Source organism: Pleurodeles waltl, chromosome 2_2 (assembly GCF_031143425.1).
Source record: "Pleurodeles waltl isolate 20211129_DDA chromosome 2_2, aPleWal1.hap1.20221129, whole genome shotgun sequence".
Lineage (NCBI taxonomy): Eukaryota > Metazoa > Chordata > Amphibia > Caudata > Salamandridae > Pleurodeles > Pleurodeles waltl.
In genome coordinates this window covers 829,043,074-829,070,137 of record NC_090439.1, presented here as the reverse complement: position 1 = coordinate 829,070,137, position 27,064 = coordinate 829,043,074, and the positions used below count along the sequence as shown (strand labels likewise).

At 49.2% G+C, this 27,064-nt stretch overlaps 1 protein-coding gene across 7 annotated transcripts in view; it reads left to right on the top strand.

The window, feature by feature from the left end:
- Positions 1-27,064, top strand: part of LOC138274052 (membrane-spanning 4-domains subfamily A member 4A-like) — a 773,612-nt gene that overhangs the window by 352,539 nt on the left and 394,009 nt on the right. For all 7 annotated transcript variants that reach the window (XM_069218966.1, XM_069218954.1, XM_069218967.1 and 4 more), the window contains exon 5: positions 244-357. In XM_069218966.1, the coding sequence (XP_069075067.1) occupies positions 244-357 (114 nt within the window). The remainder of the gene's footprint in view (positions 1-243; positions 358-27,064) is intronic.

Sequence of the window (27,064 nt, the reverse complement as noted above, 5' to 3'; positions counted from 1 at the left end):
CTCGCCTGCGGCTTGGTGAACTGACTAAAGTTTAGGAAATTTTTAAAATAATAAATGTATCATTATTAAAGCCACAAAGTGCAGTGTTGTAGTGTATCGGTTGGTACCATGACCATAGAACCGAGATGGCTAGGGTGAATGATGTTGCGTTCTACAAAGAATAACAATACACAATGTAGATGTTAGCCACATTTTCTTGCTCCTGTAATTCGAACTATTTTTTATTCTCTCTTTTGGCCCTAGGTCGTTCAAATCATGATTGGAATCATCCATATTTCCTTGGGAGGAGTTCTCTGCACATTGGAATTCCCCCCCATGTCTGTTGTTACAGGGGTGGTGTTCTGGGGAGGCTTGTTTGTAAGTATATTAGTTAAAACGAACTTCTATGCAATAAAATGTATTCACTGAGATTACGTATAGAAAGTCTACCTGTGAATTTACAGCATCTATCTTTGGCTTATTGATCATGAAACTGCTTTTCCATCCTTGCATTAATGGGTGATTTGAGGACGCATTTCAAACTTTAAAATGTGCGAAAACACTGAGGCATCTCAAACAACAGGTGTTCGTTTTCAGTAGTTGCCATGCATGCACAGTATTTGTTTACAGAGGAAACCAAGGTTGCAACTAATTTTTACAGCGAATGTTGTATGATTATGCAAACTAGCATAATGGGGTAGTTTTATATAGCAAACCTAACATCGCGAAACTGCCAACATTAAGTTTATTAATAATAATGGCGTAATTTAAATTTCAACCAGGTTTCTATATTTATATAAAATAAAATAAAACATATATCATTTCATGTTTAGAACGCTACCACCAGAAGAGCAGAAGAGAGCAAGACTTTGCTGAACAAAGTGGTGAAGAAACCTGGTTGAAATTTAAATTACGCCATTATTATTTACTTAATATATATATATATGATAAAAAACGTACACAGAACAATTGGCATTTGTCCTAACTCAAAGGGTATGCTATTCATGAACGTACATGCAAATATGATGTTGTCATGTTGTCAATATGACCCAAAATTGCAACGACGTTAAGGTTCTTAGGTTCTTTTCTTTAGGAAATAAGATGATGTCTTCCAAGATGGTTGCCACTGTGAACCCTCAGGCTTACTTTTTCCTTGGCCAGTATGCATATTCCTCGGGTAATCTCGAAGGACACCCAGTAGGCCTACTTCACATTCAGTCCTTGACAATAGTGATATTTAGTGGGAGACAATTTACTATGAAATTTGGATGCTCCAGCATTTCTCACCCTCGCGAGTGATAATGCTCTGCAATAGGTCGACAAACGTTTTCACACAGCCGGGGGAAAGAGGCAGCTTTTGGTCGACAAAAAACTTTTTCACAAGACCGCAAACAACATTATTTAATACAGTATGACTAATTTAGCCACACAAAGTCAGAATAAAAGTTCAACAGGCTTTATTACAAACTAAAGCATAGGTTAATGTAAACAATCCTCAAGAAAAAACTCTAAAGATCTAGAACAACCATAAGGTGACCAATGTGAGCAAAGAATCACAATTTAATCAACAATAAACACACTAAGCATTCTATTACTGCTATGCAAAACAACAACAATATAACCTGGGGGTTAGTGAATGCACATGAACCACCTATGGGTGGCTTCTCCAGTTGGGTGGAGGAGTGGGCCCTCCTGCCAGCAGCAGCAGCTGCAAACCTTTTACCAAAAAATGATAATAAACTATGTTTATTATAGTTTTGGGGTAAAAGGGGCGGGGCCACAGGCTGTGACAAGCACTGCACATTTATGTTTGGCTGGCCAAACGTACATGCTCAGTAGCCTCTCTCCAGCCTGGTGCTGTGTTGCCGGGCTAGAGACACCAGGCACAGGCTCTTAGTCTGCCTGGAAGCACCCCAGCAGAGTGCTCGCAGCCCATCTTAAAGCTGCTTTGAGCAGCATCAGGATTGGGCTCAGGGCAGGCTGGGAGCCTGCAGCCTTTGTGTAGGAGAGGAGCAGCACAGTGGTGACAACGGTGGCACAGGTAAAGTTTTTTTTTCTTAACTCCCCCTCCCTCCCACCTGCAAGCGCTCCACCCTACCCTGCCGTTATTTAGCACCACAAGCCACTCCTTGAACCACCCAACATAAAGGCAATTTAATCACATAAATGGATATCCCTACACGGATGTCACTAATTTACATTTATTGGGCAAGTCAAATTTGGGGACAAAAAGTAAATAGCAATAATAGGACAAGAATAGTTTGGAAAAGTGACATCTGGGCCAACCTCAAGCTAACTAGAATTGTCGAAAAGTAAGTAAAAAGAGACACTGTCAACATTTGAAGCTCTGTCGAGAGTCTTCTCACAGGATCAGGAAAATTCTAATTCTAACCTTTAGCATGAGGATTGTTTAGAAAAACAAACAAATTACATTCAAATCTATACCAAAAAAAAACCATTGGAAAATTTAGTCCATGCAATAGCGACAAGGGGAAAAATCAGCAAAGTCTTTGGTCATCAGCATTAAGAAAAAGTTACTAAGGTGGTCATTACAACCCTGGCGGACGGTGTTAAAGGTGCAGTAATACCGCAAACAGGCTGGCGGACAAAAAAAGGGAATTATGACCCTGGCGGAAACCGCCAACAAAGACAGCCACTTTAACACACCGCCACGGCGGTACAGACAAGCAGCGCGGCGGTCACCGCTAACAGACAGGCGGAAGACAATGTACCGCCCATAGTATCACAAACAGCCAATCCGCCACCTTTTCCGGGGTGGATTCACCGTGGATAAAAACACGGTGGAAACAGTTTCTGCAATGGGAAAACGCTCACCTGAACATATCCCACGAGGAAGGAGGACTCCATGGAGCCGGAATTACCAATCCTACCGGCCCTTGTATTCCTACTCATCTACGAAGAGCAACGCCGGCGCCGGCGAAGACAACGGTGAGTACTGCACCTATGACATAGGGAGGGGGGTGGCAAAAGTTAGGGGGACACACACGCAACACCCCCACCCTCGCATAGTACAACACACACACCAATGCATTCACAAAAATCTCAGGAACAACCCACAACCCCCCCAGAAGAATGCAAAGACAAAACAAAATCACTTCAAACATTGTAATGTATCAATATACATGTCTCAAAAATATACAGATATATCATTAAATCAGTCAAAAGTATCTACATTACGAGAAGTAGTGCAGATATGCACATATCAATGTCCGTGCACCACTAGTCCAAAAATGCATGGGCGAGGCCCACAAAAGATACCTGTCCACAAACGGAGAGAACACTGCCGGGCATCAGATAGAAATACTACAGGCACCTCAGGGGGAAGGGAAGGGGGGGCACCTCAGCCGGATGACTGCAAAGCCAGATCCATGACGGGGCTCCATGCCCATTGATGTATCCTGGGGAGTGCAAAGCCACAGTCTCTCAAGTCTCTACAGTGGTTGGGTTGCCCACTGGAACATCCTGGGGAGTGCAAAGCCACAGTCTCTCAAGTCTCTACAGTGGGTGGGTTGCCCACTGGACCATCCTGGGGAGTGCAAAGCCACAGTCTCTCAAGTCTCTACAGTGGGTGGGTTGCCAACTAGACCATCCTGGGGAGTGCAAAGCCACAGTCTCTCATGTCTCTACAGTGGGTGGGTTGCCCACTGGACCATCCTGGGGAGTGCAAAGCCACAGTATCTCAAGTCTCTACAGTGGGTGGGTTGCCCACTGGACCATCCTGGGGAGTGCAAAGCCACAGTCTCTCATGTCTCTACAGTGGGTGGGTTGCCCACTGGACCATCCTGGGGAGTGCAAAGCCACAGTCTCTCATGTCTCTACAGTGGGTGGGTTGCCCACTGGACCATCCTGGGGAGTGCAAAGCCACAGTTTCGCAAGTAGATAACAGCTTCCACTGGTTCTGTAGGAGGACTGGTGCCCAGACTGGATTAGTCTCCCCGTGACAGTTCCTGTCCCGTCACTGTCCCAGCTGCACATGGGATAACGATGCGTGATGTGGCGGCCTTTTCATTCTTCCCCGGTGCATGCCCTGTTCAGCGGTGCTTTGCCATGGCGGTCCCTGGACTGTTCAGCGGTGCTTTGCCATGGCGGTCCCTGGACTGTTCAGCGGTGCTTTGCCATGGCGGTTCTGGACTGTTCAGCGGTGCTTTGCCATGGCGGTCTCTGGACTGTTCAGCGGTGCTTTGCCATGGCGGTCCCTGGACTGTTCAGCGGTGCTTTGCCATGGCGGTCCCTGGACTGTTCAGCGGTGCTTTGCCATGGCAGTTCTGGACTGTTCAGCGGTGCTTTGCCATGGCGGTCCCTGGACTGTTCAGCGGTGCTTTGCCATGGCGGTCCCTGGACTGTTCAGCAGTGCTTTGCCATGGCGGTCTCTGGACTAGGCATTGGTGTGTGGCATGACGTCTCTGGACTGGGCATTGGTGTGTGGCATGACGTTCTGTGGACTGGGCATTGGTGTGTGGCATGACGTTCCCTCATTGCCCAGCGGGGCTGTGGCAGCCGGGGCCCTCCTGGGCACTGACTCGGGTGGTGGTCTCCCGACCAGTGACGATACTTGGGCCCTCCTGGGCTATGACTCCGGCGGTGGTCTCCTGACCAGTGACGATACTTGGCCCTTCCTGGGCTATGACTCCGGCGGTGGTCTCCTGACCATTGACAATACTTGGGCCCTCCTGGGCTATGACTCCGGCGATGGTCTCCTGACCAGTGATGATACTTGGGCCCTCCTGGGCTATGACTCCGGCGGTGGTGGTGGTCTCCTGACCAGTGACGATACTTGGGACCCCTGGGCTATGACTCCGGCAGGAGCGGTGGTCTCCTGACCAGTGACGATACTTGGGCCCTCCTGGGCACTGACTCCGGTGGTGGCGGTGGTCTCCTGACCAGTGACGATACTTGGGCCCTCCTGGGCTATGACTCCGGCGGTGGCGGTGGTCTCCTGACCAGTGACGATACTTGGGCCCTCCTGTGCACTGACTCCGGCGGTGGCGGTGGTCTCCTGACCAGTGACGATACTTGGGCCCTCCTGGGCAATGACTCTGGCGGTGGTCTCCGGACCAGTAACGACGGTGCTGGCGGTGGCGTTCCGACCGCCGGGAAGGATGCCGCCCTTCTCCGCCGTGATGCTCACACCAGGCTGTGCAGACTTCCTCTGGCCCTTCCCCATCTTTGGAGGAGTCACAGCTGCCTCTGCAATCCCCCTGGAACCCCTGTGAGTTGTTTTGCCTCCAGGAGTCTTAACAGGGTCCCTTCGGCCACTTTCCAATTTCAGAGCCTTTACAGGGGGTGGGCTTCCAGTGCCTTGGCTCCGGGTCACACTGCCTACCCTGGTGGCTGGTGCACTCCACACACCTTGAACAGGCACCACTGGTACTGGAGGCTTTTTGGCTGAGGCGCGACGACGGGACTGATAAATTGGAGGGGGGGTGGGGGCAAAAAGGTCAATTTTGCAGAGGGACAGTTTCTGACGAACACTGGGATGGGTAGTTGGAGGTGGTTGTAGGAGGTGTCACTTTAGGTGTTTTGGGTGCAGGTGCAGGTACTGGAGGCTGTCGTGAGGTGGATGGATGTTGGGTGTTTGGGTGCCGGCGTTTGTGTACTTTGGGTGGGGGCATCACAGACACACTGGGAGAGGACACAGGGGACGTGTAAATGTGAGTGGAGGTGGTGAGTGCAGGTGAGCGGGTTGTGGTGCTGGGTGTCCTGGTGCGATTCCTGGTGCCTGTAGATGTAGTGGATGCAGGTGAGAGTGTAGACGACACTGGGAGGGAGGAGGCAGACGACGAGGAGGGGGACACAGTGGAGGCAGTGTGTGTTGGTGTGTCTGCATGTGGGTGATGCTTGTGTGTGTGCCAGTGGGTTGTGTGGTGCCTATGTTTGCCAGAGCTTCCCTTGGGTGTTGACGTGTGTGCATGCTGGTCTGTAGGTGTGGTTGGGATGGGCTGGGGTACAGGGAATTGGGTCTGGGTGGATGAGGTTGGAGGGGGGAGGCTAGACACAGGGACAATGGCTGCCATCAGTGCTGAGGCCAGAGATTGCAGGGTTCGCTGAAGGGCAGTCTGACCAGAATGAATGCCCTCCAGGAATGCATTACCGTGTTGCAACTCTCTTTCTACACCCTGGATGGCATTCACAATGGTAGACTGCCCAACAGTGAGTGACCTGAGGAGATCAATGGCCTCCTCACTGAGGGCAGCAGGGGTGACTGGGGCAGGGCCTGAGGTGCCTGGGGCAAAGGTGATGCCCACCCTCCTTGGTGAGCGCGCACGGGGTGAACGCTGAGGGGCTGCTGGGAGGACAGTGCTTGTAGGGGAGGTGGCGGCTGTACCTGTAGAAGTGGGGCGCACAGATGGTGCCACCACCACAAGGGAGCTCCCATCGGCGGACGAGTCCGTGTCGCTGGTTGGTGATCCGGTGGCCGACGTGAAGCTCCCCTCGCCCTCTGTCCCACTGGTGCATTCTGAGTCCGTGGTGTGGCCCTCCATGGCCATATGGGATGCAGCTCCCTCGTGCTTCGGTGCCACTGTACCTCCGCCTGATGATGCTGATGCACAAAAGAACAGGGAAAGCACAAAAAGGGGGGGGGGGAGACAGAAGAAGAACAGGTTGAGTGCATGGCATACCGCTACCGTTTGGCAGACAATACAGACACAGCTGCCCCCTGCACTACGCCGTGCTCTTGGCCTCTGCAGATGCAATTCCTGGGATGTGGCCTACATGGCTATGGTGGACATCTGCACACATGGATGTCACAGGGGCATCTATACCTGTACTTGGCACTATACTGCGGTGGGGTAGAGGGCCACATGGCCTGCATTACAGAGGGGCCTAGTCTACGTATTTCTGCCTGGCCTAGGTACACCCACAGGCCTCCTCCCCCACCCAGACCCCTCCACTGCGCGCAAAGTCTGCAGAATGAGGTTGTACTCACCCCCTTGTGTCTGCTGTGATGCCCTCAAGCGCCCATCCAACTCAGGGTAGGCCACCGCCAGGATCCGGAACATCATGGGGGTCATGGTGCGACGGGCACCTCTCCCACGTTGGGAGGCCATCCCCAGCTGAGCCTCTGCCGTCTTCTTGCTGCAGCGGCGAATGTCCTCACATCTCTTCCGGCAGTGGGTGCCCCGTCTCTGGTGGGCCCCCAGGGTCCGGACGTCCTTGGCGATGGCACGGCAAATGTCCTTCTTCTGGTGTGCGCTGACCTACATGACATGCACAAGGGAAGAAGAGAAGCCATTACCAACTGCACCGTAGATGTAAGTTTCCCCCCTCCCTACCCTTGCCATTTGGCACATGCATTCATGTTCCCTGAACTCTGCCCCCTTCCCTCTTACAACCAGCCCTCTCCACCCAGGCCTAGCCCATACAACGTGCTCCCTGTGTACTTACCTGTTGGTCTGGAGGACGGTAGAGTAGCGTGTACTGGGGGAGGACCCCGTCTACTAGTTCCTCCAACTCCTAAGCAGTGAAGGCAGGGGCCCTTCCCCCAAACGCAGCAGCCATCGTCGCTTCCAGACCGAGGTCACAGCAGCACTTGCAGTGTAGGTCCTCTCCTGTCGAAGGTCAGGTATCTAGTGATTGAACAGATAGAAAATGGCGGTGACGTCCGCGGCGGTGACGTCCGCAGCGGTGCGTATCATCACAGCCGGCGCACTTGTTTATTGGCTCCTGGGACCCATAGTGTCCGATGTTAACCAATGCAGCATTGCACCGTGGTCTACGACCGCCTACCGCAACGGTGTGCAACGCCAACGCAGTTACCCCACAATCCCATTGTCCCAGTGTAGAGGTCAGGCAGCCGCCATTTCAGGGGCCCACATGGCTTCATTTACTTCTGCATCACACATAGCTAGGCCTACACTCAACACACATGCAGGAAGGGTTTTGTGTTTGGTGTCGTCTTCTGTGTAACTGTGGGTACATACCTTGCTAAAAATTGACTCGGTCGACGCTGTTGTCCTTCCTAGGCGCCGTCAGCTGGGACATTTGAGAAGATGGCGGAATCCTCCGGTGTACCGACCGCTGGTGGACCTGTTGACAATGGAGGAGCGATATGTAATCGTCACCAACCGGTTTGACCGTGCCACAATCCAGGAACTATGTACCTAGTTGGAGCCAGACCTGATGTCACCAATCCGCTATCCCACTGGAATCCCCCCTGACGTGCAGGTGCTGTCAGTGCTCCATTTCCTTGCAAGTGGCTCTTTTCAGACAACAGTGGCCATGGCATCAGGGATGTCCCAGCCTATGTTTTCCAACGTGCTGTCCAGAGTGTTGTCTGCCCTGCTGAAACACATAAGGAGATACATCATTTTCCCTGAGGTGGAAGATTTGGCTTCAGTGAAAGGTGACTTCTATGCCCTTGGACATATACCCAACATCATAGGTGCTATTGATGGGACCCATGTAGCTCTGGTCCCCCCCCACAGGAGTGAACAGGTGTACAGGAACAGGAAGAGTTATCATTCTATGAATGTACAGATGGTCTATTTGGCAGACCAGTACATCTCCCAGGTTAATGCTATGTTCCCTGGCTCAGTGCAAGACGCCTACATCCTGCGGAATAGCAGCATCCCTGATATGATGGGTCAACTCCAGAGGCAGCGTGTGTGGCTATTAGGGGACTCTGGTTACCCCAACCTGTCCTGGCTATTGACCCCAGTGAGGAATCCCAGGACCAGGGTAGAGGAACGGTACAATGAGGCCCATGGGCAGACTAGGAGGGTGATCGAACGCACCTTCGGCCTCCTGAAGACCAGGTTCAGGTGCCTCCATATGACAGGTGGTTCCCTATTCTACTCACCGAAGAAGGTGTGCCAGATCATCATCGCCTGCTCGATGCTTCACAATCTTGCATTGCGACGCCAGGTGCCTTTTCTGCAGGAGGATGGTCCAGATGACGGTGTTGTGGCAGCTGTGGAGCCTGTGGAGCCTGTGGACAGTGATGAGGAGGAAGCTGAGGAAGAAGACAACGACAACAGGGAGTCAGTCATACAGCAATATTTCCAGTGACACACAGGTGAGAAAATTTTCTTTTTTCCCATTACATTCACTGTCACAAGTCTTCCTCTATCCTGTGTGTAATTTCATAGCATTATTTGGTAACTGAGTTGTTCCTTTCCATTACGGTTTCACAGGTGTGGTTACCAACGTGTGTCATCTGCATGCATCCTTCAAGGACTTGTGATGTGTGACATAGGTATGTTGCCTTTACAAGTAGAAACGCTTTTTGACACTGTCATTGATAATACATATTACCAAATCATAGACTGACTCCAGATTGTTTTGTGGTTCAAGGGTGTTTATTGAAGTGCTCAAAAATGGAGGGGGGTTGTAAAATGGTGAGGGGTGATGGTGGAGGAATGTCCATGGCAGAGTCCAATCTATTAGTCTCACAGGTACACTGCCCATCTGGGCATAGGAAGTGGAGCTGGGGCAGTTCCAATATGGACAGGGTTACAAAGTGGGACAGTGGGAGGACAATCAGGGTGGTCTCATTTCCTGGCGGGGGTCTTGCCATCTTGCTCTGTTCTGTTCCCGTATCTCAGGGCCCGCTTGCGTGGTGGTTGTCCGTCTGCAGGGGGTGGGGTGCTGGTGTGGTGGTCCTGTGGCGGGGCGTCCTGTCCACTAGCGCCGGCGGAGGTGGTGGGCAGTTCATCGTCCTGGCTAGTGTCAGGGGCCCCTTGGAGTGCCACGGTGTCCCTCAAGGTCTGCTGTATGTCCTTCAGCACCCCTACGATGGTGCCCAAGGCGGAGCTGATGGTCCTGAGCTCCTCCCTGAACCCCAAATACTGGTCCTCCTGCAGGCGCTGGGTCTCCTGAAACTTGACCAGGACCGTCACCATCGTCTCCTGGGAGTGGTGGTATGCTCCCATGATGGAGGAGAGGGCCTCGTGGAGAGTGGGTTAACTTGGCCTGTCCGCCCCTGTCGCACAGCAGCCCTCCCAGTTCCCCTGTGTTCCTGTACCTCCGTCCCCTGGACTGTGTGCCCACTACCACTGCCCCCAGGTCCCTGTTGTTGTTGGGGTGGTGGGTTATCCTGGGTTCCCTGTAGTGGTGGACACACCGCTGATTGACCTGTCCTGGGTACGGAGGTTTGGGCCCGCTGGGTGGGTGCTGTGCTGGTGTTACCAGAGGGTGAAAGGTCAGTGTTGGGCTGTGCCTGTGCAAGGGGAACCGACTGTCCCGAGGCCCACAATGGTCCGGGCTGGTCATCAGGATCCAGTAGGGCAGAGCTGCTATCGTCACTGTGGGCCTCTTCTGTGGGTGGAGTGGAGTGGTCTGGACCCTCCGGGGTGGTGACAGTCCTTCGTGATCCTGCAGGGGCATAAGGGCATGATCATTGCATGTGTGTTTGTCATGGTGTGCAATTGGTGGCTCACCGTGTACCCCAATGCAAGCATTCCTGTGTGGGGGCTTGTGTGATGATGGTTGGGGGGGGTGTTCTGGGTATGTGCAGTGAGCATGCTTTAGTGATGTGTGTCCATGCTTAGTTGTGTCATGCAGGGCTTGGTGTTGGTATGTGTGGTTTGTGTTATGAGTAAATTAGTGAGGATTTGGAGTGACAGGGGATGGGGTGAGGATGGGGGTGTGTGATAGCATGCAGGTAGGGTGGGGTATATGAAAGTTAAGAATTGACTTACCAGTGTCCATTCCTCCACCAACTCCTCCGAGGCCCTCTGGATGCATGATGGTCAAGACTTGCTCCTCCCATGTTGTTAGTTGTGGGGGAGGAGGTGGGGGTCCGCCGCCAGTCCGTTGAACCGCAATGTTGTGCCTGGAGACCACTGAACGCACCTTCCCCGTAGGTCGTTCCACCTCTTCCTGATGTCCTCCCGATTTCTTGGATGCTGTCCCACAGTGTTGACCCTGTCCACTATTCTGCACCATAGCTCCATCTTCCTGGCTATAGATGTGTGCTGCACCTGTGAGCCAAATAGCTGTGGCTCTACCCGTAGGATTTCCTCCACCATGACCCGGAGCTCCTCCTCGGAAAAGCGGGGGTGTCTTTGGCCTGACATGGGGTGGTGTGAGTGATGTGTGGGGTGGTGTATGTGTTGATGAGTGTGGTGATGGGTAGTGGTGTGTGGTGTTTTGTGCGTGGAAGTAGTGTGGGTGATGGTGTTGTGTGCCTCTGTGTGGTGGGATTGTCTAATCTGTGCTATCTCTCTGGCCTTCTATCGCAATTCTGGTAGTAAGGGTTTGTGGGTGATGTGGGTGTGTGTTTTATATTGTATTTGGTGTGTGGGAGTGGTGTTTGTATGTGTATCAGGTGTGTGTATTTGGAATTGTCCAATGTGGCGGTGTTTTGGAGATGTGTGTGTATTTTGAGCGTGGCGGTGTGTACCGCCAATGGAATACCGCAGTTGAAAGACCGCCGTGTGGATTCGTGGGTCGTAATAGCATGGGCGTGTTTCTGTTGGCGTGGAGGTGGAGGTTTTGTTTTTGCCAGTTTAACACTGACCTTTGGTGTGGCGGTCTTGTGTGGGTGTCTGAATTTCGGCGGATTCCAAGATGTGTGTCATAATAGCTGTGGCGGAATTCCGCGGCCGTGGCGGTGTGTTGGCGGTCTTCTGCACGGCGGTAAGCGGCTTTTACCGCCAATGTTGTAATGACCCCCTAAGTGTCCATGGGCTGTGGCAATAGCTTGAAGACTACCTGTGCAAAAAGAAAAAGGGATCTTCTCTTAAGCATGTCCAAGCGAAGAGTATGGCTGCAAAGTCAGGATATGAATGCCCAAAGTTCATCAAGAGATGATAAATTAAAAGCCACAAATTGTTCTGATTCATTGAAAATTATAAATTTTTGGATCACACAATTCCATTATCTAATCAAAAGGCATCACAAGGTGAGCATCTGATACTTTCTGAAAGTCTCCCATTACTGTTGTGGGAAAGAGTCCATCTTCCGCTTGAGTACATAGTTTGCAACAAATTTTAGGACAATGTTCCTGGTCCTGGTGAGAATGGTGTAGGAGGCTGGCCCTCTATGTAGTGTGCAAAGCTAGGCACACTGTGCAGGGGATCCAGGAAATCACATGTTGGTTTACAGAGGTAAAAATTAGATCAGCTAATGCTCTCATTTTTATGGTAGCTTGGTCGAGCAGTTAGGTCAATCTTGGAGAAGTGCAAAACATTTGTTGTACTCTCAGTATCAATCATGCAACTCACACATTCAAAGGAATAACTCAAGGCCAATTTATAAACATACTTCAGATTTTTATATTAATTTTAAGACCAAGATTAACAAAATTGGTTAAGGACTTTTGGAGATATTAATTTTTGAAGTTTAAAGAAAATCGTACAGTTGATTAACCAAGTTCTCCTTTTGCAGGTTAGTCGAGGTCGGCAGTGAGCACTCTATGCCAGCTGGAGAAGTTTGGGCAGCTCCCGATTCCGGCGGGAGCAGCTGGGATAAGTCTCTGGAGCTGGTGCAGAGCAACTGCGGGGGACCACTTGGAAAAGCACTGCACAGGTAAAATTAGAGATGGTTCCCAGGGGTCCCTTTGGAGTGTCAAGGTAGCAAGGGGTGAGGGATCCTTGGGGCTGAGCAGGTTCTTCATTACAGGGCACAGGGCGGCTGGGTGCAGAGTGAATTGGTGATCCAGGAGCTATGCACAAAGAAGACCTTTAGATCTGGAGTTAAGTCTCTTTAAGGGTTGCTTGCAGGACAAGGGTGGACTCTGGCAGAAGGTCCAGGGTGTTCCTGGAGTCACTCAACTAGGGCTTCCCCCTGGTCCTTTTTCATCCCTGTGCTGGCTGTTTTTCCTGGTGTCTGATGTCAGCTGACCAGTACTCAGGGTATTGGTATGGTACGGTCACTGGAGCGCGCAGTGCCACCAAACTTGGCACACTTGCAGGGGTTGTCCTTGTTGTTGTCAGTGAGACATCAGGTCTTGCTGCAACTTCAGGTTCAGTAGTTAGTAGCCAGTCAGTGAAGTGACCCTCACTGGGTTGCTGGTTTCTTGGTTGTTGCAGAGTGGTACCTCCACTCTGAAGGGAGTTCTTGGGTGACTGGTGAAGCCTGGGGGTCTTCTGGGTTTATTGAGATCAGTCCAGTTGTCCAGAGCACCTCAGTGGTGATTGTCAGGTCATTTGTTCAGCAGACAGGATTTGGCACCTTTTCGTCGTGCAGCAGGTCCACAGTTCTCGTGCTTTGGTTCTTCTTTGTGCTGGTCTTCTTTGTGTCCTGCAATTCTGGTTTCTTGGTCTAGGGATACCCACTAAATATTGAATTTAGGGGGTATTTTAGCGGGTACCTGGTAGTGTGAAATGGGACACTTACCTTTGGGTGGCTACACCCACTGTAATGATCACTTCCTGTGGGAAGGGCCACTTCCCTAAACCTGATTGGCTATTTTACTTCCATCTAAGATGGAGGAAAAATAAAAGGGAGTGTCCACCTTGCAAGCAACAACTAAGTGGTGATGCATGCCAGGTGGGGCCACTCCTCCTATCCTTTGTGTGATTTCCCACCTTTGCCCCAGCCAAAAGTTGGGCTTTGCAAAGGGGCTGATCATCTGATGCTAGCAGCAGGCCTGGGGTTCGAGTTTCAAAGGCGGTAAACCCTTTGAAGCTCACCACCAGGGCAGTGCACATTCCTGAGGGAGGGTGTGTTAGCTCCTCCACCCAGGAAGAGCATTGTTTTACAATGCAGAGAGCCAAGGCTCTACCTCGAGGTTTGTATATTGGGCGTTTAGAGGCGAAAGGCTGGATGGAACCAGTCAGTAACCATGTCAGGGTATTTAGCTTTTGCAGGAATCACCTCTAGGGTGACCCCTGGGTACATTTAGGGATACATTGAATACTGGTACAAGTTTGGATTTATCATTCTGAGTTGTTTGATGCCAAACAACCCAGGGTTCAGAGTGGCCATCATGTAGCTGGGAAATTCGTGTTGACCAGTGCCCAGCACATGTATAAAAATGGCTGCTCTGTTCACTCACTTTGTTCCAGGTTTGGTAAGGACACTGGGGGCATATTGCGCATGCAGCTATGCCCTCACCTATATTATGGTTCACCCTGCCTTAGGGCTGCAAGGCCTGCCAGAGGAGTGTCTTACCCATAGTAAATGCAGTGTATGGTGGACAGGGCCCACATGCAGTGCGTCATTTGGAGTTTGTGTTTTAGGTTTGCACCAGGACACTCAGCCCACAATGGCAGTGCTGGGGCCAATTAGATGCAAGGCCCTAGAGGGTGGCACAATCAGTGCTGCTGCACTCAGGGGCCTACCCATAGTACCCCATGCCCTGGGTACCCATTTACTAGGACTTATAGTGGTAGTTAAGTGTGTCTCCAGTTGTGTCAATGCATCACAACAGTTTAAAGGAAAGGAAACCTGGTTAGCAGGGGTCCTAGGCACTACAACATCTAGGCTACATCAAACATCAGGTAAAAAGTGGGGGGAACCATGTCAAAAAGAGGCCTTTTCTCACAAACTGACATATATTACACATTATTAACCTCTTGTATGAATGCAACCTGAGAAAAAGGTCATGTTAGCAGGTTGAAAGGACATCTTCTCACAGATTCTTGCACAGTCATGGGTCTAACAAACTATTGTCACTAAGCTGTAGTGAATCCAATTTAGTTTTTATTGGGACTCAGGAGGTTAGCCTTTTGGCTTGCAGACCTTTGCCCCCATTACCTAGTGACTTTTAACCTCTTAGCTTGCTCTGTCTTAGCTCATTTGTTTTATTATTTCCTTTAAAATGGCTTCTACTGTTTATAGTTAGAGACATGTTTTGATTTGCATTATCAGTACCACTCCCATTCCCAGGTAACCAGGGTTGGGGGGCGCTTCTCAAGGACAGGGTACTGGCAGATTAGGTTTATCACACCTACCTCTCGTTAGGCAGAGATTAGGTTCTCCAGGCTAGGGATTTTACATTTCATGTTTATTGCAAGATAGTGGGGGTCTTTGTATTCACAACTCTCATCTTCACAATTATGCTTCTTTTATTGTTCGTTATCCTAATCATTGCAGGTCATGCATTTTGCTGTAAGTTGCAGTCTTTTCAATAAATACATTGTGTGACTGACACTGATTGCTAACAAGATAAAGGATAACTTCTATTCCACCACGACTCCCCTGGGATGTCACACTCTAGAGTCCATATATAAGGCTGCCAGAAATCACCTTTCACAGTTTGGGTTTTTGGTGAGCTACTGCTTGTGGGCCGGGAGGGTTGGGCCGACAGTTGCGACTTGTTGTTGGAGTGACTCAGTCACCTACAAACAAAAGTGCTATCATCCCTAAACCAGCAGTCTTCCCTAAGAGCGGGAGTCCAACTACGACATGACCCAACCAACAATGGTGTTTCATACTAATTTATGGATATCCTGAGTATCTCTGTCTCACACACAGCAGGTACCCTAAGTATCATTATACAGAGACATCCATTGTCTTGGGGATAATCCTCCTCAGCTAAATAGAGAGCAACTAACTAGGCTATAGGTTGTTCAAGCTTGAACTCTTAAAAGGACTTTCTCCACATTTGGTGTTCCACCTCTGCATCCATTACTCAACATGGCTAACTCCATAGACATTCCGGGGAATGTCAGACACGCATTAACACAACATCTAATAGCCCATAGCTTAACAGATGAGAACAAGGATGTCACATTCATCTTGGAAGCTCATGAAGCTTACCAAACAGAAAGTTTCTATTCCTGAGGAAGATGAGACAACATACACATTTCAAACATTCAAAATAGCAAATGGACCGTAACGGTACTGAGCATATCAGTATCTAAAGATACCCCTTTCCTACAAAGAACATGAAAATTGATTCAATGGCACCCTACCACATGCAATACAATCTGTGAAATTAGGTCCCTTAAGGAATGAAGGACCGACGTGGCACATGTTTGACACTTATATACCACATCCAGGTGTACAGGCACTGTAAATAGCCGACGTATGTGCACTTTACAATGTGCTAGTACAACTTAACAGATAGTATAATTCCATATGAGGACCTTGCACACCACCCCACCACGGCTGCACCAGCTAGTCACCATTTGCTGTTACCAGGATTAACCCACAAATGATACATTCTATCATGGGCAAAGTAGCCACAGAACATGAGAAGATTCCGTTCTGGATAGCACAAAAAATTAACCAGCTGGAAGCAGTGTTTCCCCATATGGGAGCCCCAGATAAACATGGAATTCTCACAATGTGCTTGCCATTCGGAATGGCTCCCTCAGTGGATGACTACACCACATGGGGTACAGTCTTCACTGCAAATTAAACTACCACGCATAGTACCCCGACACTTGATAATATACCAGAAGTGTTAAAACAAATTCAAAATGAGTACGGGGCTGCCCTAGCCCTGGATTTGGGGACGAAACTGATGCATATTTTCAACACAGGCTCCTCACTCATACTCAGTAACATTAAAGGGAAAGCAGTAGGGTTAGCTATATGTCAGCGGCTCCGGGAGAGTGCGCAGTTTGAGCAGGAGCATCAACTACTGAAAATCATTTCTGACACCTATACCAGTGTAGGACGGGATAGTTTGGGAGTCAACCTGAAAAAGCCTGAAATTCAGAGTACTACCCCTAAGAACAGTACTAAATATGCACAAGAGTGTTCCAAAAAATGTTGGAATAAAAAACAAAATAAAGGCAGATTAAATCAGAGAGCAGACTCTTCACACCCTGAGAGCTCTGAAAGGAGACATAGGCCCTCATTATGAACACGGCGGTAAAAACCGCTGTGTTCATGTTGGCGTTCTTCCCAGTGACCGCCAGCTCCCCCGGAACCCCACCAGCCATATAATGTACATTCCTTTGGGCCGGCGGGCGGAAACATTGTTTCCGCCTGCCGGCCCAGAGGAATGCCTCATGGAGCTACCGCCAATGCCTCTGTGCGGCGGGTGCAGCTGCACCCGTCACGCAGATTACTGCCTGATTTCCTGAGCGATGGGGTACTGCACAGGGGCCCCTGCACTGCCCATGCCAAGTGCATGGGCAGTGCAGGGGCCCCCAGGGTTGCCCTGGTGCACCCCTTCCGCCAACGTTTCCCTGGCAGGGAAACCCGCCAGGGAATGGCTGGGGGATGTGGGATCATTATCCGACAGGGCAGCAGCGCTGCCCTGTCGGATAACAATGCCGTACACCGCCAGGCTGCCTGACGGAGGCAGCCTGGCGGTGGGTGAGGGCCACCTATGGCGGCCCTCCATGGCTTCATTATGTGGCAGTGTAGACCGCCATGCCAGCTTGCGGGATCTCCTGCCACCGCCAGAATGGCGGCCCACACCGCCATTTTCATAATGAGGGCCATAATCTAAAAAATAGAGGAAATGTTAAAGGCTCCTAGCCGACATACTGATTCACGTCCCTCTCGTTCCTTTCAGGACACATCGGATAGACATAGTGAGAGAGTGGACTAGTCAGAGCAATGTCCTGACTACGTGAAACAGAAGAGAGACTTACAGCGGTCTTCAGACACAAAAGAAGACAATTCCCCTCAATAAAAAGGTGGCAGAAATTTCAATTAAACATGCCAGCAAACTTGAGAACATTGCTGAAGAACAAGACATGGGCAGTGACCCTGCTGGACAGCGCAGCAGAAGTCACGATATGTCGAATGAGTCTGAGGGATCATCTGGATGCGACAGCAACTAACAACTTTCTTGCATTCAAGACTGCGAGCGGGCGCGTTCTCTCACCCAACAGGCTTCATGATTTAAATTTCCAGATTGAGGGAGACAAAGAGCACAGCTTTAGTGTAATTATTTGGGAAAAACTTAATTGTGATATTCTATTGGCAGAAAGAGTCTGGCCACCAGAACACGTCTGCAAGCTCCCACGTGGGGAAGATGTAATTTTGCCTTCTTTCTCAGATCTTGTTCCGGAAGCAGTATACCGCAACCAAGTAGGGTAGGATTGAGATTCCCAATACCATGTAATACCAATTAGGTTTACACAGCAGCCATAGTACCAAAATCCTGTTAAACATAAACATGAGGCTAAAGCTCCACTGAGAGAGATCCTTGTTCACCTTGAGTACCAGGAGTAATAGAGTCCCATGTCTCTGCAATGAATGACCCATTATTCCCTGTTGTAAAACCAGACTATTCATATAGAATAGTCTTAGATCACAGACACCTAAACAATTGCACACGCACAAATGCAATTAACAATGCACACAGCGCCACACTAATTATCAACACAGTGTGTAAAAAATATAAAACAACCTTGGATATTTCCAGTAGTTTTTTGTGCCAAAATGTAGCGCATGAAAATCGGGACATAAGTGCATTCTTATTTGTCTCACAAAATGGTTGTGCCATTTGCTCCAGGGCTATAAGAACAGCTCAGGGTTATTCTCAGCCCGTGTAACATCAAAATTGCATAATATTGATCCTGAGGTGTTGTCCTATGTGGATGACATCTATCTCACAGATGAGGACCTCAACATTCAACTTGCCAGGGTTGATCAGATTGACTTAGGATTTGCAGCCTTTGGGTACAAATTAAATTTCAAGAAAACTAAAATAGCCTTTCTCAGTGTATTGTTCCTGGGATATGAGCTGTCAAACAAGGGCAAGAGCCTGGCCCGCACTTTCTAGAAAAATGTGCTGAACTTCAAATACCAAACACCATCAAGGAACTGCAGTCTTCCCTTGGTTTCTTTAACTTTGGCAGAGCTCACATTCCACAATATGTACTACGCATTAAAGCACTTTAATATTTAATTCTCCCAGATTTCTCAAATGAACACTGGACGGTTGTACACACGCACATCCTTAAAGTGTTGCAGCAAGACATGCTTGAAGCAAAACACTTACACACATGTGACAAAAAAACTAATTTGGTCATCAGAATATTTGCTGGTACCATTGGGTTCACCTATGTCACCTTTAATGAGTATGAGGCGGTGCCCATAGCATGCAAATCACACTTGTACTCCAACGCAAAACAATGCTTTGCACCCACAGCAAAAATTCTGACTGCTGTACAGATGGCTGTCATCAAGGAGAGGCCACTGGCCCAAGGGAAAGGCATTATTGTCGATACACCAGTGCTAGCCTTAGAGGCCGTCACCAAAGAAAGCATTACTAATGCTAAAGCCTTACATCCATGCTGGATTCAATGAGAAATCTCCCTGACTACCGCTTATGTTAATTACATCTTTGACCCAAAACTTCAAACACAAGAATTTCTCCAATACAAACAGGAGTATTCCACACTTCTTAACATCTTGCCACTTAACACATACCAAACTGTCATTTACACTGATGGTTCAGCACAATCAACAATACGTACAGATCATCAATACTCAGGTGCTTGCACAGCCATGAGCGGAGTGATGAAGGATGGTGTATTCCACGCTCAGAATACCTACACGCAGACCCTGGGGGACTACACAACACAAATGGCTGAGCTTAAAGCTCCTATTTCGGCAGTGGAACATACAGATCCAGAACAGCTCACATTGATTGTGTGTGATTCGTACTATTGTGTCCAGTCCTACAATGATTATCTCAATCATTGGCAGTTGAATGGGTTCAGAGACTCAAAAGGGACACCATAAAACACATAACTCTGTGTGGGAGGGTGGCTGATCTTAAGGATAGGCTACCAGATGCTCATGTAGTACATACACTGGGCTACCAAAGTGTAGGAGTACACATTATTGAAAACACCTTGGCTGATGATGTGGCCAAATCAGCAGTAGCTACTACATCTGTGGCTGGAGTGATTTGTTCTCACACAAGATTGGATAATGAAATTCAGGCTGCTGGGAAAGCTTTGGCTGAAGGCAAGCCTCCTCCAAAAGCGTACCCTACTAAATATTCATACCACATCAGTGCTTAGAATGTTGCTTTTATGACAATTCCTGGGGTTGGAGATCGGCTGACCCCCAACCGAGACCAGAGATTACAGCGTATGAGGGTGTCATATCTGCTCATGCTAGTGTCGCGGCTACAGTATCACTCTTACAGAAATGCTTCTGCTGGCCATGTCTATACAAACATACCAAGCAATATGTCCTTTGCTGTGACATTTGCCAGGAAATCAAGGGCTCAATCATTAAACACCTACTGCAGACTTCCCTCTCAGTGTCCACCAGGCCATTTCAATGTGTGTACCTGGGTCATTGTCGTCCCCTACAACCTGATGGTGCATACAAATAAATCTTAGTTGCTGTTGATTCTTGTTCTAGATTCCTGTGGGTATGGCCACAACAGTCAGCTGATGCTCGAACTGTCTAAAAGACTTGCTGGCCCTTATTGATGCATATGCGGTTGCAGCATTCCATTCAAACCAGGGCCCTGCTTTTGCCTCTAGGGCATTCATGGACACCATGAGGACGATGGGTGTTGAACTCTATTACTCTTCCTCATATCATCCTGAGTGTAATAGTGTTGTGGAGAGGAGGAATCGTGGCCTAAAGCAGTCCTTAACAGCTAGAGTTTCAGGTTCAGGCAGCAGTTGGTGTTATCACCTATGTGGGGTCCAGAGAGCGCTGAATAATCCACCAAGATGGACTTTGGGAGGATGCACTCCTTATGAGGTCCTCTTTGGGAATCCTATGTACATCCCAGATCTAGATGGCCCTGGTATGGTGGCAGCTAACACACCTTTTGACATAAATGAACCTCTCACTGTCTTACAGGAGCTTCAGTAATTTCATGATAAGTGCTGCCACCTTAGGAATAAGGGATTTGCTAACAACTTCTACAGGCTGGATTCCTAAAGTTGGGGATCTGGTTAATGAGAAGATTGCTGTGAAGAAGGTATTCAGCCCATCCTACAGAGCACCAGTTCCAGTCCTTGGAATTCAAGGCACCAGAACTGTCATTCTACCACTTCTGCCAGGTTCCAAAGGGAACAGATTTGTCTCCCTCGACAACATCAAATTGCATCATGTGACCGATCCTGCACAGTAGACACAGAGGTCCCTTGGGTAGTTCCCAGTCCACTCTCACTACCCAACAGGATATACCGCTTCAAAGAAGACATACTGAGTACCTCTTCTGAACACACCAGCATGTACAAAGATGCTACAAATATCTCCTCGAGCATAGGATGGGCAGAAAATGAGCTTCTGCTGATTCCTGTTACCACTTTACCAAAAAGAACTGTCCAAGATGTGGCTGTTTTCCACTCCAATGCAACACAAACTGACAACACTGTCTACTACGAACCCCCATGCGAAGTGGAGCCATCCACGAATAATGTACCGGCTCCTGTGTTCACAGAGATTGTCCTGGTTACTTCAGCGACATGGATGACTTTTCTTCAACTTCATCTGCACCTGCAACTGAAACTCAAAGACACATAGGGGGGTCATTATGATCTGGGTGGTCTCCTGACCACAAGGGCAAACGTGGTGGTTTCACCACCAACAGACTGGCAGTGAAGGCTGCCACATTATGAGGGTGGCGGGTTGGCCTCTGCCAACCTGCCACGTCTCCACCCATACCGCCAGGGCAGTCAGAGCTGCTGGGCTGGAGATCTGCATCTCTGACCTGGTGGTCCACAGAAGACTGCCGACGGTATTAGGAGCCACCTTTCCACCAGGGTTTCCACCGCGGTAGCGCTGCCACGAAAACCCTGGCGGAAAGGCTGCCGGTGACAGAGAATTTCTTCACTGTCACCAGTAAATAATTACCCCTAGCAAGAACTAAACCCCCCTTCCCCATCCAGATTCCGTGCCCCACATTCCCACTCCCCCTCCAGACACAACGCTCCCCTCCCTGCATACATGCACACACACACAAAGACACCCACATGCACCACGCATAAACTCATTCACCTATAGATACATGCATTCACACACACGCATCTATACTCGCATTCACCTCAGCACTCATCTCATACACGCATTCAACCATGCATACTCACATCCATCCAAACACGAATACTCACAACACTCATACTCACATGCAGACAAACATGCATTCACCACATCACTCATACTCATGCACAAACATGCATTCACCACAACACTCATACTCGCATAAATATACGCATATACACTTACATGTATACACGCACTCACTTCTACATTCAGACACACATACAACCACGCATACACACATTCATGCACACACACACACACACACACAGACAACACATACTCACACACGCACGCAGAACACCCCCCCAACCCTGTCAGATGATCAACTTACCTGATCCAGGAAGGAGGTAGTCCGGCAGAGAACAGGAACGTGCGCTTCCACCTCTAGCAGAGTCCCGTCAGCAGGACACCGCCAGGCTGTATTATTGCTCATAACACGGCGGGCAGTGTCCTTCTGGCGGGGCACTGCCAATGTTGAAACTGCCCCAGCACCTCCTCCCGCCAGTATGACTACTGCTGGATTTCCGCCCAGAGTGTGGCAGAAATCAAACAGTACCCATAATACAGTGGGCTGAAGTCTGTCAGGTGACTTCTATGCCCTGGGACATATCCCCAACATCATAGGTGCCATTGATGTGACACGTGGCCTTGGTACCCCCACGCAGGAGTGAACAGGTGTACAGAAACCGGAAGAGTTACCATTCGATGAATGCGCAGATGGTGTGTTTGGCAGACCAGTACATCTCCGGTGTTGATGCCAAATTCCCTGGCTCAGTGCATGACGCTTACATCCTGCGGAATAGCAGCATCCCTTATGTGATGAGGTAACTCCAGAGGCACCGGGTGTGGCTATTAGGTGAGCACCTGGACCCAAATCAATGAGAATAGTTGTCTGGGTCTGTGGATGTCCCTATGAGTCAGTGTGTGTATAACATTGCTATATTCCAGAGGTTTTGCAATTACACATTTGTGAAAGCACAGACTGACTCCAGATTGTTTTGTGATTCAAGTGTGTTTATTTCTGTGCAAATAAGTGGAGGGGGTGTGAAATGGGCTGGGTTGATGGTGGAGGAATGTCCATGGCAGAGTCCAGTCTATTTGTTTCACAGGTGCATTGTCCAATTTGGCTTAGAAGTGGAGCAATGGCAATTTAAGGTGGACAGGGTGTCAAAGTGGGACAGAAGGGTGACATTCAGGTGGGTCTTATCTCCTGGCGGGGATCTTGGGAATGTTCTCTGTCTTGTTCCTGGATCCCAGGGACCGTTTGCGGGGTGGTTCTCCTTCTGCATGGGGTAGGGTGCTGGTGGCCTGTTGTTCCTGTGGCAGTGCCTCCTGTACACTAGCGCCGGCGGAGGTGGAGAGCTGTTCATCTTCCAGGCTAGTGTCAGGGGCCCGTTGGTGTGCCACTGTGTCCCTCCTGGTGTTGACAAGGTCTGCCAGCACCCCTGCAATGGTGACCAGGGTGGTGTTGATGGACTGCAAGTCCTCCTTGATCCCCAGGTAGTGTTCCTCCTGCAGCCGCTGGGTCTCCTGAAACTTGGCCAGTACTGTGCCCATGGTCTCCTGGGAATGGTGGCAAGCTCCTTTGATGTTGGAGAATGCCTCGTGGAGAGTGGGTTTCCTGGACCTTTCCTCCCCCTGTCGCACAGCAGTCCTCCCAGCTTCCCTGTTATCCTGTCCCTCTGTCCCCTGAACCGTGTGCCCACTGCCACTGCCCCAGGTCCCTGATCATCCTGTGTTAGTGGGTTTGCCTGGGTTCCCTGTAGTGGTGAACACACTGCTGATTGACGTTTCCTGGGGACAGAGGGATGGGCCCCCTGGGTGGGTGCTGTGGCAGTGTTTCCTGAGGGGGGAGGTTCAGTGGTGGTTTGTGACTGTGTCAGGGGAACCGACTGTCCCGAGATCCCTGATGGGTCGGGCTGGTCATCTTGATCCAGGCCTGCAGAGCTGCTGTCTTCACTGTGGGCCTCTTCTGTGGGGGGACTGGATATGTCTGGCGCCTCCTATCCAGTGACGTTGAGTAGGGGTCCTGTTGGGGTGTGAATGCATACTCTTAGTATCTGTGTGTGCCATCTTGAGCAATGGGTGAGTTAACCTCTACTCCTGTGCTTGCATTATTGCAGTGGCCCTTGTGTGATTGGTGATTTTGGGGCATGAGTGAGTCTCTCTACTGGACATGCTTTGGTGATGGGTGTCCATGCATTGGTATGACATGAAGGGCTTGATTTTGGGATGTGTGGGTTGTGGTAGTGGGGTATCTGTGGGGTATTCGGTGATGGGTGTGAGGGTGGGAGTATGTGATGGCATGCAGGTGGGGTGGGGGGATAAAATAGTTAAGGTATGACTTACCAGAGTCCAGTCCTCCTGCTACTCCTGCGAGGCCCTCAGGATGCATGATCGCCAAGATTTGCTCCTCCCATGTTGTTAGTTGTGGGGGAGGAGGTGGGGGTCCACCTCCAGTCCTCTGTACAGCAATCTGGTGTCTGGATACCACGAAACGTACCTTCCCCCATAGGTCGTTCCACCTCTTTCTGATGTCATCCCGTGTTCTTGGATGCTGTCCCACTGCGTTGACCCTGTCGATGATTCTCCACCATAGCTCCATATTCCTAGCAATGGATGTCAGCTGCACCTGTGATCCGAATAGCTGTGGCTCTACCCAGATGATTCCCTCCACCATGACCCTGAGCTCCTCCTCAGAAAACCTGGGGTGTCTTTTAGGTGCCATGATGTGGTGTGGGTGATGTGTGAGGTGCTGTCTGTTGTGATGTGTGAGGGGATGTGTTGGTGTGTGTTGTTTGAGGTGCGTGGATGTTGTATAGGTGATGGTGTTGTGTATCTGTGGATGCTGGTGTTGTGTTAGCTAATCTCTCTCTCTGGCCTTCTTTAAAAATTTTGGTTGGAAGGGTTTGTGGGTGATGTGGGTGTGTGCTTTATATTGGATTCGGTGTGTGGGTGTGATGTGTGTATGTATATCAGATGTGTGTATTTCAAATTTTCCAATGTGGTTGTGTTTTGTAAATGTGTGTGTATTTTGAGCGCAGCGGTGTGTATCGCTAATGGATTACTGCGGTTGAAAGATCGCTGCGTTGATTCATGGATCGTGATACTGTGGACGGGGTGGGTTTTGGTATCGCCAGTTTATCACTGACCTTTGGTGTGGAGGACTTGTATGGGTGTCTGTACTGTGACAGATTCCGAGCTGTGAGTCGTAATACCTGTAGTGGAATTCCGCAACCGCAATGGTATGTTGGCGGTCTTCAGCACGGCAGAAAGCGGGATTTACCGCCAGGGTTGTAATGAGGGCCTTAGTCTAGTCTCCATTTCGATCTCCTCTTTTCTCATTCTCTTCTCCGCTCTTTCATCTTTAATCCTTTTGATCAACTTGAAGTAAGCCAACAACATCAAGATACTCACTGCAATAATCAGTATCAGTCTCAAAATACTGCCTTCAATTTCTCTTCCCATGTTTCCAAACCATTTTCCAGTTGCTGAATAACCATTTTCCATTACTTTCCCAAGCACCTGTTGCTTCTAAGCCTTTCAAATCCTTGTTCAGATCAGTCATGTTCTTGATGTATTTCCTCAGCTCTTTACTATTGTCAGGTATAAACATGCAACATTGTTGCACCTGTAAAACTTTACAGATTCTGCCCTCTTTTGGAAAACGTATGTCGAACGCAAGCCTGTTTTGCAAAACCATTGATCTCATAGCAACAATGCAGTACCTACGAGTAGGAAGGCACCTGCTGTATTGATAGATAGCCTATCTACAATCGTTGACAGGTTCCTTATCTTCAGGGTATTTAGGATCACTCCTACGGATAAAATCAATGCACCAAAAATATCACATGTCCTTTCTGAAGCACTCACACCTCTCTTAACCCTGATGTTCAATGCGTTATCCCACACAAGACCCTTGAAATGATCTACATTGTATATCTTTGGAAACACAGCTCCTAGACAGCATGTATATACCATCTTTTCAGTAACTTGAAATAAGCCTGTGTTCAACAAATGAAATAAACTCCTGTATAGCCGGATCATTTCCAGCTAACATGAACTTACAAACACTTTTAAACAAAAAAACATCTACACTTACTAGTCACTACAAATACTGTCTGTCTTTGATTTCGGTTTGTATATGCACAATTTCCCTACACGTTGCTAACACAGGGTCAGGACTGCTTCTTTTCCTGCTGCTGAATGTGCTAATTTTTCTTGACCACAACTACGGGCTCCTACACCTGATTTCACCTTTCTTTTCATAGCTCTCCTTCGCTCCTCCACTTGAGCTATAAATTCCTTTTCTACTGAGGTAAAATTATTCTTGTGGACTTAAACTGTACCAAAGGTCAGTATAGGCTTTTAAATCCACCTACTATGACAATGTTTTTAGCTTTTGCAACGCTGCTCACTTTGTTTATTTTTGGGATGACTGAAAAGACAGAGGGCCTGATTACAAGTATGGCTGTCCATAGGACCGTCGTACCCTCTGTGGTGGTCTGACTGCTGCATCAATGGTGGTCCAATAGTCCGATGAAACTGCTGGTGGTCAGACCGCCACAACACCACGTCCCCCACCAGGATCAGAGATACCGACAGTTTGGCTTGGTCAGCAACATGGTGACGAGTTTGACACTGTTGTGCTGCTCATGACTTTCCTTTCCGTCAGCCTTTTCATGGTGGGGGTACCCGTCATGAAAAAGTTGGCGGAAAGTCAGATTTGGGGCATCAGGGGGGGCTCCTGTCTGCACAGTCAGAATGCACACTGCCTACATAGCAGACAGTGCACATTCTGAGTGTGCTGTGTGGTGTGGCATTGACCTTGGCTCTCTCTGGTCAGCCTGATGGAAACATCGTAATAATGCGGTGGGGAGGCTGCTGGCTTGGCAGCCACCTCCACACCATCATACTGGCGGTCCAGCGGTCTCAAAGCCGAAATCGTAATCGGACTCATAGTCATAATTTGAGTAATGATGCCGAAAATATTCTTGATAATATATGAGGGTCAACAATAAACTGCATGAAATCCCATATGTAAGGGGCAAACAGTGGTAAGTTCTTCCCTCTGTAACTGATGATGGTATCTGGGTACAGACAAAACGATTCTTAACCTCCATGGTCTCAAGGTTCACTTAGAGAAGCTTATAATAAACATTTCATGACAGATCTCCTCTGTACTCTCCAGCAGGCAACTCTCTTTCATCTATAAATGACTCCTTATATGCCACAGGTGTGGTGT